Raw genomic sequence first — 13,445 nt, 5'->3', positions numbered from 1 at the left:
TGTGCATCAACGACTGATATCACTCGCAATTAGAGGGACGTGTCATTTTTTGCGTAGAGATCACGAAGTGCGACCTTTTCTTGCTTGAAGAAGAGATGTTCTCTTGTTAATTACTTAATTGATGGATTTTTAAAGAAAATTAAAAAAAATGCCCTTTACGAAATATATAATAGTATTAAAGAAGAAATTATTTTCTAATGTATCTCTAATTAATTTAAAATGAAATAATGAAGGAATAAAACTAGATATATATGTTTTGGAATATTTCTCGTGTTTATTAATAATATTTATAATAAGAGAACAAAAATTTAATTTTTTGGCATGTTGATTTTATCTCGCTTTAAATAATCAGCAAATTGTTTTCCTTCTATAAACGGAATAAACGGAAAGGATTCTCAAAGAACAAAAATTGTTTTTCTTTTCTGTCATATTGAATAGAACAAGGAGTTGCAGTAAAAAGATTTTATCTATTTAGAACGAAACATATATTTAACTTCATTGTTTACCACTATAAAATAAAATTCGTGAAGTTAATGGGAAACAATAGAGACAAATGTACGAAGATACAAATCCAAAGCGAGACCTCGACTACGGAAGAAATCAGAAAAATTGAAATAGAATGAATCTATTTTCTTCGTAGTAATGGTCAACGCGCTTTAATTAACGTGAAGTACAAGTTCATGGAGATTCGATAATTGTGCATTACTTTCATGAACCATTACAATAAATTACACAAACGATTGAGTAATCATCAATTCTTAGTTATGAATATTATTCTTTCATAACATTTTATTTGATGTCACAACTTAAAACGAGCGAGATAGATGTCTGCACGAAAATGGAAATAAAAATTTCTACAATAATTTTCATTGTTACAAAAGAGAAGAGATTGCATTTTACAAATATCTTCCATCATAAATTTCATAAATTTTGGAATTAATTTATGACTATATTCGATCCATAAATTCTGCAAATGCGTCCATACGTATATTCTGTTTAACAACACCCAAATTCTAGTATCGACGCTACCGGACACAGATATCACGGTCGATGGTATTGTTCACTCTCGTATCACTTCAAAATTACACACGATTTCGTTAAATGGAGATGCACTGCACACACAAACGCATATATCTTCGGAGTATGACATTTCGAACTGCGATCGCGTGCATCATTTCTATTCCTTTTACTCTAGCCGGTAGACTGAATTAATGATGCATCGCGCTGTCGACCAGTACATTCGTTCGCGACTATCGTCGACAAAAACCGATATTGCGATTCGATCGATTTCGATGCACGTTGCACATGAAGCACGTTTTAGACTATAAATGACCTCGCGATACGTACGTCGCCGGTCTAGTCGGCTTGTAGCGAAGTCGCTTTAAATTAATCATGTCCCTTCGATACAATTGGTTTAACATTTCTAGTTGCTCCGTATTTCCTTAAATCGATTACACCTCCAGACTAGTCTACGTTCGATTTTGCAGAATCATCGCGCTGTTAGCATTCTTCTAGTTTATCTAAAATCTCTGTACTTTTGTATAATAAAATTTCATTTTTCTGTCTAATCGTTAATTTATTTGCCTGTTTATTATGCAAATGTAAAGCAGTTTTTTTAAATAATGAATTGAATATTAAAATTAAAGCGCTACTGTTACAATTAAATTTTAGATTTGTGTAGATTTGCTGTAGTTGTAATGCTCTTTATCTATTATGCAAATATTTATGCGTTATAATTGTCTTCCAGCATTTAATTTGCATTAGGTGTTTATGGTACAGGATGAATTGCTCATTGATCGGATTTAAAGTGATTAATAATTCAATTAATCATTGTTAAATGCAGTTAATCGTATCAATCTGTCGCGTTTCTTCCGTTTTGACTTAGAATGTTATGTGAAATAAATTTATATGCTTTATTTATGAAATTTAAATTACGATTTATAATAATTTATGTTAGTATCAAACAATTGTTAGTATCAAAGAAGTATAAAAAGTTTGAAAATACTCATAATTAATGACAATATCCATTTTAATATTTAATTAAATTTCTATATTATTAAATAATTAACATTATTTTTATAACATTATTATTTACAGTCTTATTATTCAGTAGAATAAAGTGTTTCATTAAATAAAATATAACTTCCATAAGTTGATGTTTCGCATTTCTTTATAGTTATCGGCGATGCATCAGCACGTAATCCTCGTATCGAAATGACGTAGTAATTCTCTGCAGTTTGCCGCAACACGAATTAATTATATATGTATTAATGAGACTACTCGTTGTGCCGATGAGCTATACATTTTATCACATTATAGATACCTAAGCGCGTATAACTCACGACGTCTTTAAAGCCGGGATTGAATTAATAATTACTAATTGATCTCGTAATCAACATTACCCTTTTATGTGTATCACAACAAAATTGATTATAGAGTCAGATCGTTACTTAGTTACACAATGCTATTACATTTGTTCGCAACTGTGTGAAGTTTAAACTTCTAAAGCATGAATTACATGCGTCGAGATTATCCAATTTAGAGTTAACGATTTATACGATAGAAGAATTTTTTACAGAAGAGTTTATATATGATTGTAAAGATAAAAACTTTTTTGCATTCACAATGTTGAATATAATTCTGTTTGCATATAATAAATAACAAGCAAAAAAAAGAATCTCGTGGAATGTTTTTAATTGAGAAATTTTCAATTCAATAAAAACTTATTTGCATAACAGACTCTTGAATAATAATTTATATTCCAATAATTATTTATTATTCGAATTATTCATGTTAGTTTTCAACACATATTTTCAAGCATATAAATAATTACTTGAAAATATATTAAAACAATAACGTCTAGTTATTCTAAGAATTATGAAATCACGAATAATTTGTGAATTGTGATTATAATAGACAATTATCACATTCTTTAATTATCCTTAATTTCTTGATCTTTTAACAAAAAAGAATAATTTTAAAAAATATTTTTTGTAATATGTAACTTTATTTTTAAAATTTGAATTATAAGAATCACTGCATTTTTTTAAATGATGAAAAATTGTATTTATTTGCATAATGGAATAAACAAAGCATCCATTAGATATAATTTCAATATGTTATTTACGTAAAGAGTCTATATTGAAATCTCGCTATTTTTCTCTTCTTTTATATAAAAATGTCTTACCTATCAAAATTATCTTCAACTGCACGCGCCAATTGCATCGACCTACCGCCGCACTCCACCTAATAGTCCACAAATATTCATCAATTCATCGGATTGATTTCTTCTCCGATTGATTTCTGATCAATACTTTTCTTTCAAGTACTTTGTTCGCTTGAAAGTATCGGCACGTAGTATCGCACGTGATATTTAATTAAAGCTGCGAAAGAATCAAATCGGACCACCCACGGTTGCGAGTAAAATTTAAGAAAGGAGAAAAAGATAAAAACTAAAAGCATCCGGCGATTTCCGACGCGCACTTTGTTTCCGCTTCGGATTTCGGAGACGAACTCGTCCGCTCAACCGCGTTGCTCTTCGCTCCGACCGCCGACTACATGCAGCTCTAGCGGAGTTTGGACCGACCGCGTGGATTTCCCACCACCTCTTCTCCATCGACATCGTCGTAGCCACCACCTTTCGAACCGACACTCCAGTCGTATGTTGTAGCCGTCTGCTCCATTCCAATCTCGAGTTGCGTAATAAAGATGGATAGCGAAAGAGTGAGAGAGATAGAGAGAAAGAGAGGTGCAGTATCCGTAATAGAACTCTCTTGCCTGATCCGATCGATTTGAAATATGGAAGAATGAATATGCAAAACATTATTTTTGTAACCACTGACAATTGATACATTTTGCCGGTGAGATTTGACAATTAAACGTTAACTTAATAAACGTTGACTTTAAAACGTTGACTTTAAATGTTGACTTTAGTTAACAACGTTTCATGTAGTTAATAAAAAAAAAGATTTAAAATTATAAATATTGTATTATAAAATTTATTTACCATTATAAAAAGGTATTCGATAATAAAAAAAAGTTTCTTTAAAAATTATTCGAGTTTAACGTAGATAAAAAAAAGAACATGTTTCTCAATAATTTATTTGTTATCCTTGAATATGTTCAACGGATAATCTCGCAAGAAGTATGCAGATTCCGAACGATTAGCTTCACATAGTCGATGAACGATCGAGCGTATGTAAGCGAGTTCGTGTTTCCCTTGCAAATTTATTATTCGGCTTTTGTATTTGGTGCCCTTTTGACGCTCGCCTGGTTCGCACGTGCCTGAACTCGACTCTGATCCATAATGATCTTCTGAATGGTAGAAAGGTGGGGTATCCGTTGGATCTTTCGACCAGTCTGGCCTGCGTCATTTCTACAGTGACGTATTTCTATGTGGTATATATGTATATTGGGAAGTATAGGGACGCGTGTGGGTGCGCACTTGAGCTCTTAAACCTTGCTGTTTGGAGAACGCAGTTCTTTTATTCGATGATCTGTAGATGTCATTTCTGGGAACTCTCACATTTAGTGAATACTCTTGTGTCGCGATATAAATATACTCGAAAGTTGCTTGAAATTACGGAAGATTATTTTTCCAGCAATTTCCGGATAATTTGCTAGAAGTTCTATAGTGATACGAGAGGAACTTGGAAAGAGAATTTTTGGAGAGAGAATATGTATTTTTCGTAGCGCGCGTAACATGCCTCGGCAAGAGAGTCGCAAAAGAATCGGTTTAAGACGCATAAGGAATATCAATATGTCTCGATACGGCAAGAATGGCTATGCAGTTTTGCTAGAAAAAAGGGATAATTTATAACTTTGACCTTGTTGGCAATATGCCATTTAATAGAAAACGCTGTCATTATTGCATCTATTATATCATAGCGATGTAAATTACGCTGACACATTCTGTTGGCAACCATCTATGGAACTTGTATAATTCAAATTATCGATATTTACGGTTACTTGCCAAACATATAACGTATTATATTGACTATATAATTAATCACGGAAGTGATATTCGACTTGTGTACAATTTTTTAAAAATAATGTAGAAAACTTCAATTTTATAAAACAGCTAAATATAATTAAATATAAATTAAATAAAAAAAATTAAAATAATGTTTTAATAAGTTTCATCATAATATCAATTTGTTGAATTAAATTTTTAAATATTTGGCATTATTCAGAATATTATACTATTATAGACTATTATAAACATCAAGAAAGAAAATTAAATTAAAGAGTAATTATTAATGAATTATTGAAATCGAAAAAAGAAAATCTTGAACAGTAATTTATTTATAATAAAAATTAGTGATGATATAAATGATTTGTAGCCAATGTAAAAAAGAATTATAAACAAGTATTTCAAACAGATAATCGGGATGTTTTTGAATACATAATCGTACATTAATGATCATTATGTTATATAACCATTTGCATAATTATTACAAATATAAAAAATTACATGTTTTATTAATGTACGAGATATAAGCATAAATTTCTAAGACGTCATTTAGAAGAGAGATTACTAATATTTAATAATTTCGAAGAGAATTTTTTCTCACAAAACTGCAGAGAGCGGCCGTGTATAAAAATGATCGTTGAAATAATATAGCCATTTATATATCTACGTCCGATAAAACATACTATAGATGTTTCTGAGTAACTGTGCCGCATCGTACTTCCTATGTGTGATAATTATTAGCGTCGGCGCCACAAACTTCCTTTTACATTTCCGTGATTAACAGCTTGTGCATAAATAGTTTTACGTCACCGCCTAATATCTTCTCGGTTGTTTAATCTATTTTGAGTTTTAGGGAAGAAAGATTTAAGGATTTTCGTATCTCTAATGCATGAAGTTTCATTATCAGTTTACTTCTTGCACACTTCGTTGCAATTCGAAAAGTTTCGAAGAAGGTTATCCGATGATCCAATCCAATTTGCAGTTGAATTTTCGAGCGAATTTCCGATTTCGATAAACAATGCAATGAAATACAAAAAGTATTTCTAAGGTTTTATTGTGCAAACTTTGCAAATTTTGCGAAGAACATTTTACACAAAGAAAAAGAAATTTACTATTTTATAAGTTTGAAATTATCCTTCAATGAAATGCTCTTTTCGACAAATTCCGAAAATAATTCGTATTTGAGTGTGACAGTATATTGCGCAATATACTGGGAAAGTTCAAAACCTCCAAACTAAGATAATTTGAGAATATGTATAATTTTCGCGACAAAAGTTCCGCAGTTTCATGCAATAATTGGGAATGTAATATCAGAACTGAAATTAATTTAATTTAGTGTTACAAGATAAAATTAATTAATATAACGAAACTCACGTAAAGGCGATAATTTTATGAAAATAAACTTTTCATAGTAATTATAGCTCTTACCTATATAATAAAATGAATATGGATCCTAATTCATTATAATTCAATATAATGATATGTTTTTTTGTTCTTTCACTTAAACGACTGCCAGCAGTTAATTATTAACGATACTGTAAAAGAAATATTAATATCTAAAGAGAGGCTTGACAGAGAGAAAGAAAGAGAAGCGATCAGTTTTTAATCAATTTCTAAAGCTCAAACGAAATAATTCGCGATCCATCTAGTCCATGAAATCGAATTTTCACATTCCGGTAAATTTCTTTTAAATTGAACTTTCTGTGTAAAGGTGATATTTTCCGCGAAATATAAAAACGCATCATATTACACATACGCTTGCGGTATTCAAAATGAGATGGTATCTCGAAGGATCTCGTGTTGACCTTTTAAGTATTCAGTTGAAAAAAAAAAAAAAATCAAAATAATCATCGTATTATAATATGATACTTATTGAAACTAAAATCTGTCCTCTATATTGGTTTATTTTTTTACCATTTATTCATCTAGTTTTAATATTTACTTTGCGAAGATAGTAAAAACGAGATATTATATAACAATAATATTTTTGAATTTTTAATACGGTTCCAAATTCGTAGAATTTACATCGGTATGTCAAACAAGTGACGATACAATGAGAGATAAAGAAAAAGAGTGACACAAGTCTGGTATTTTAGAATTTAATCTCTCGGTATTCTGACAAGCTGCGGCTTCTGTAATGAAAGCGTGCATTGCCTGCAAGAAAACTTGAATAAGGCAAAAGACGAGGAGAACTACTCGACGAAAGACATTATATAAGAAGAGACTGTCATAATTTCAAGTCGGAACCATTGCAGCCTCTTTCGCACTGGCTCGAATTTCATTGACTTTACGATGACGACATTCGCGTGATCTTTTGTAATCTTTTGACATGTATTAAATTGAGTTATGACTTTAGTCTTAAGCTTTGAAGTGTACCTATTTTTATCTTAAGAAGATAATTACATATTTATAATTGAAAGGAATATTTATATATCTAGAAATATTCAGTTTTTGGCGGTATTTTTAGAAATGTAACCAACGAGCTTTATTTACATGTAAATGAAGCTCGTAATTAAAACATTGAACAAAATTAAAAGTAATGAATGATTTAACTGAAAATTAAGTTGCAGTAGTTACTTAAATGTAATGAAGGTGTACATTAAATTTATAAATGTACAAAATTTTATAAAATGTCACTGAAATTTCATAAATTTTCATGAAAAATACATTAAATTTTATATATATACAATATATATATATATATATATATATATATATATGTACACAAATACTTTTCAGTTATAAATACGTTAAATTTAATATAATGTAATGAAATTAAGTTGAAATTGTGTAACTTAAAAGTATATTAAATTTCATGAAATTTTTAACAGTATAGGTACACAAATATCTCTGAAGAGCATCTTTAATTTTCAGTACAATTTCTGATGAAGCGTATACATTTTGAAGATAAGAATTCTTCAAAATTACTTTACATAAAAAAATCTTTTCAGCTAAAGCTGTTTATATTCTGACGAATTTTTTTTTTTCAAAAGAAAATCTTTGCTTACGTAAATATTAATCAAGAAACAGCTTATATACTTTTATTGCTTCTCCCGCATTTTTCAATACCTTCATATTCTCATAATTGTCGCCTTTCAAAACTCTTGTATGTATAGAGAGCTCTCGTAATTATACATCACGACTATAGAGGAAATCGGATACCGACTCGATCAATTTCTATCGAAGGGACAGCGCTTTTTGAAGAATATACAAAGTTTTCAAATATATTTCATGGATATTACATTGGTTGATTGTGCGCTGATGCATCAAACGATGCTTTACCATAGGGTCTTCACATATTTCCGATTAAGTATTTTCTCGAAAATTCGTTTGTCTCTGATGCGTTGATCGATTTATTATTGCGATGTGAATAGAATGCAAAAAATTTCAACGGATACAAAACTTTTAAGATATGATAAAATCTTAATTTGTAAAATTGCTGATAATATATGTATGATTTATGCGTAAATTGAGAGGAAACTAGAGTAGGCAATATACACTTTCATTAACAAAAATTAGCTTTTCGATGCCACAACACTTAGATCTGGCATATCCAACTAATTTCATTGTTTATAACTTTTACAAAAATGAACATGTTGTAAAAAAATAGTGTGAGGTTTTCGGATATTAGAAGCAACAGTGGGGATTTTATTTTTGGTATCGTTCTATCTCGTTTGAGAAATAGTGATGAAAACTCGGCGGTGCTCATTGCAGAAGTGCGCGTCAGATGCAGGCTGATCCACCCGTAGATGAAAAGTTCGGCTTTGATGCGCTTCAGCGAACCGAAAGTTCTGCGAGTGCAAGCTCAACGAAGCGCAAGAACTGACGATTTTTCGCGCACGCGGTTAAACCTCGCGCATTTTTTGTCCTCTCTCTCTCTGTGCCTCACGTATCTTCTACCATTTTTCCCAAATTTCTTTCGTAACTGTCTCGCCTCCTTTCAAATTGTCAAGACTGATGACAAAATTGTTCTTCCCGAGAACCGAATTTTTGAAAGAAAATAAAAGTATATTATAACATGGAACGTCACACTGAATGACATTGAACATTGCCTTCATACAAAATATTTGCCATATATATGCACGTAGAATGGAATGTGAAATGTTATTCATTTTAATGTAAGAGTTCTCCCCCTCACGAGAGATCGTGAGATAAAATAAATACATATAGTGAATATTTCATCTATTAATAACAATCTTTCAAACTTTTACAATGCATTCTATACATAATTTGTATCATAATTTTGTCAATGAGAAATTTTACATAAGAAAGGTGTAACATGATACATTATAATATTATTCTATACACGAGTACGCGCGTAAAGAAATTCTTCATATCATAAGTCTTTTTCCAAATTGTCAAAATTTACATTTGTGTGTCGACATACGGAAAAATATTACTCTTTTATGCGAAAATTTTAGAAGCATTTTGGTAGCTTCAAAGAAAATTGTTATCGAGATGAGAACATAACTTTAGACATGTTGACATATTATATGTTATATATACGATTCTCGAAAATGAGATGTCGTATCTCTGGTACTAAAATATCGCGGTTAGTATTCTAGAAGAGGAACGTCTCTCGTATTTATTCATGATATTTGTTTCTCGCAATTGATACGATCCACGCTCCAATTTCCCTGTAGAAATTTGAGCATCCTTTCAAGGATGCTAAGCTCGAGTTTAATATAATACATTTAAGCTTGAATAAGACTATAAATATAAGTGTATATGAATATAATACAACTTTATTATTAATTATTTCGTCGTTTAATTTTACCGACTGAGAATTCGTGAAAATCGACGAAGCTTACATTTTGTTCAGGGTTGGCCAAACTTTAACACTTTAATTCAAGAATAATATGCGGATGTGACGCATGCAATGTATCAACAGTTTACGTCAATCGGTTGATACGTGATGCGATACATGTATTACGAAACTCGTCTATCGACGAAATCCCGTTGACACAGTTGTTCGTAACCGCGTTACTCTCGCGATCATCCTATCTCGGACAATGCAGGCGGCATTTGGAACGTCGCGTGCGATTCCGAAGCTACGTCGCCGCAGGAATACGCGGGCGAATATATTGCGCAGTGCATTGTCGTCGCTTCGTGTCGCGGTGAGATAAATGTAACTCCGGCGCCCTGAGAGTGGCAAACAATAAAAAAAAAAAAAAAAAATAAAATAAAGAAAACAATAGAAACGGGAGAAATGAGATGACCTTTAGAGAAAGAGCTGACTAGATCACTATGGTGTTCGCTGCATTTGCTCTCGCGTATAGCGGCGCTCGTATCTCGTATCGGTTAGTCCCGCAAGATTCAATAATTTAAGCAGTAATGGCCTGGCCATCGATCGATGCTTGGCTGGAGTTTAAAATATCTCGCGTTACCCGCTCTTGCGATTTCCCAGTGCTTATTTTTCCTTCCCGTCGCTTCTATATATTGCGAAGTGTTTCGTACCGCAACAGCGATGTTTGTCGAGAACATTACTTCAGCAAATGAATGTTTATTGACGGGATCGTTATTCAGTTCGTAACGGAGCTATTATTTATTAAGTTAAGAAAACAATGCTTTCACGAATCGGGTTGTATTATATAATACATAGATAATAGTAAATTTTCGGATAAATTTCTTCTCAGATCGATCGTAAGATGGTAAGTGACCTAAAAGACTTCTTTGACGAAAGGAAACAAACATCTTCAACGTAGAGGCGACGTCAAATAACTCAACGTAATTTCTACCTTTAACGTTAGCGAGGGCAAAAGTGCAATTATTTAGACACAAATCTCTGCCGCCTTGGTACATATCGATCGGCTTCGGCTATGTGGTTAAAAATATCTATTCGCATGCCGGGATGCATTATGGCAGTTTAGGCCGTCCTCCTTGAACTTCCTTTTTCACCCCTTTCCTCAAACAAATGCAGGACGATGGTGTCGAAGGTCGGAATTAATCAATGGACGGTTTATTGCCAAAAATATAATATTCCATGTTTGTATTAAATGTAAAAATGCAGAATATCGGTGAAACGATCAATCATGCCTTGTTGCTTCGGTATTCTAGATCTTGTTCTTGATTTATGATAAAATAATGATTTGATAATTTAATTTTAAACTATATGGAGGACGATCTAAGCCTTTGTAATTTGCAGAAGCAAGTTAGACTGATTACATTCATACGGAACTGGGCCAGGTGCAGATTAATATGTATTATACCTGGAACATTGATCGAGGTATTAATTGAAACTATTGTCCAAATGTGCATATACATGCATCTATTGTAATATTTCTGAAGGACCATCTGAAGACGCTTTCGTCTATTTCCCAGGACATGCGTCGTCATTTCACAAAAGCGGAAACTACATAGTTCATCTCATAGTGGAAGTAATATACTTATACTTCCACCATAGTTCATCTCTTCTACTGTCACAATACGACGCGTACTTCATCCATCGTATTATGCATGCGTCTGTAGACATATGCTCGCTCAAATACATCTGCATTTATATCGCACGTTTGCGTAAGCGAGTGCATCGTCATCGTATATTATCCCGTCCTCGAAACGGAGGCACTTTTTTCAGTTAGCTATTAAGCGAGTCGATGAGTGATATTATCAACGATAAACGTTGCAAAAACACATACATAAAGAGTTCGAGTAGCGATATTATAGCTGGTCTAAATATAAGAATATAACATGACGTAAATGGAATATATAAAACTTTTTCATGTCGCGATAATCATCATTCGAGATAGCTAAGTAAACTGTAAAGTTACAGTTATGTAATGTCAGTACTTTCTTGAGGTTAGAAAGTTTTGATTGAAATTTTTTGAGTTTTATTTTTGTAAAAGAAGTGATTTGAAGTTACTTACCGCGGAATGTCGCCGATTCGTGGTGGCCGATACTTTCGCGGACTACCCACGTCGCTCCATACGTTACAAGCTGGAATATTAAAAATGTATTTGAGTTAACACGATAATGCATAAAGTTATTGCGCAAAATATCGAACGTTTTATATAAAGAAATAAAGCAGTTAATATTGCGCATTCAACATTAAATATTGTTAAATAATATCAAAATTACACAGTAAAAAACATTTTACATTTCTATAGAAAACGGCCCACTCAAGTCTTTATTAAATTTTTACGTTGAATTTTTAAACATATTTGAGTGTTAATTAAACATAATGTGATTATATTATTTGTGGAAGAGCCAGAACTTACAACTTGGGTTGTAACACCATTGGATGGATGGATTATGTTATTTAAATAATTTATGTTAAATTAATGTTTAATATTTCTTAATGTTAAAATAACACAATTTATGAATAAGTGAACAAATAACATAAAAATAATATGTTTTTAAAACGTAAAATCTAAAATGCATGAATAAAATGTGTTAATTTTACTGAAAAATATATACTTGAAATTACTGAGGATGGCTCAAATTGAGCTGTTCAGTTTTTATAGTTATGTAAGATATATAATTGAAATACATGATTATAAGATAGTCGCACCAATTACCGCGTATTTAAGCTCTTAATTGCTCGTTTTTTGCTTTATTTATCATTTGTTTAATATCTCAAGAGTCTAATTCTAATTATTCGCTTTTTGAAAAATATATCTCTACCATTTATTTACAAACTGTTAGTATTGCCTTTTTGTGTTTATTTTCTTAAATAATATTTTACCTTCTAACATATTCATCTTGTGTTGAATTGTACATGTAAATGTGAATGGATGAAACATGTTAAATTTATACAAATTTTTCAAATTTGTAAGAAATTATGTAATATTCGTGAAAATATAAAATAGTCATTTGTTTTTTTCTCTGCATTTTTCTCTTGTGAAAATCTTTCCTAATTATTATTCCATTCGGAGCAGTTTTACTGAAATAAATTACTTTACAGTTTTAAATGAACTTTAATCTCGCAATTTTTCTTTTTTTTTTTTTTTTGGTAGAATCAATTGGTTTTCAACAATCAAAAAATAGTGAATATCTACGTGAAAAAGGGAATATCCTCATATATCTCATTCGCGATAGAGATAATTCGTGACAAGAAGGATTTACGTATATCGAGAGAACTATATATAGGTTGGTGCGAGTATCTCGTGTCTTTCCTTCGTCCGTAACAATGAAATTATGCGGGTCAATTTCACGAGATGGGCACATTTCCACGCCTTCTATAATTCAACTCCTCTTCCGGACATTGAGCACAGTTGCGTCCCATTTTATATTGCTTTCTCATTTCTATACGTACCACGATAGGTTTCGATAATTGAAGCGCATACACTTTTACAAATCCAATAAGTTATTAGAGAAGCCTATTTATTTTATTAGTGTTAGATGCAAATTTTATCAGCGATTAATTTCATAATTATATTAGATATAAAAAAAATTTAATTAAGAAAGTTTGTTAATACGATTTATTAATTTTTATCGCTCTCATAACGTTTCAATTATAGTTTGTTTCTCGGAAAGC

General features: G+C 31.4%; 1 protein-coding gene across 1 annotated transcript in view; it reads right to left on the bottom strand.

Annotated features, from left to right (window-relative positions):
- Positions 1-13,445, bottom strand: part of LOC108752589 (probable serine/threonine-protein kinase mkcB) — a 75,684-nt gene that overhangs the window by 38,604 nt on the left and 23,635 nt on the right. Inside the window, 1 exon segment of the mRNA XM_018493515.1 lies at positions 11,836-11,905. Coding sequence (XP_018349017.1) covers positions 11,836-11,905 — 70 coding nt within the window.

This window comes from Trachymyrmex septentrionalis, unplaced genomic scaffold (assembly GCF_001594115.1).
Source record: "Trachymyrmex septentrionalis isolate Tsep2-gDNA-1 unplaced genomic scaffold, Tsep1.0 scaffold60, whole genome shotgun sequence".
Lineage (NCBI taxonomy): Eukaryota > Metazoa > Arthropoda > Insecta > Hymenoptera > Formicidae > Trachymyrmex > Trachymyrmex septentrionalis.
This window is presented reverse-complemented; position numbering and strand designations above follow the sequence as displayed.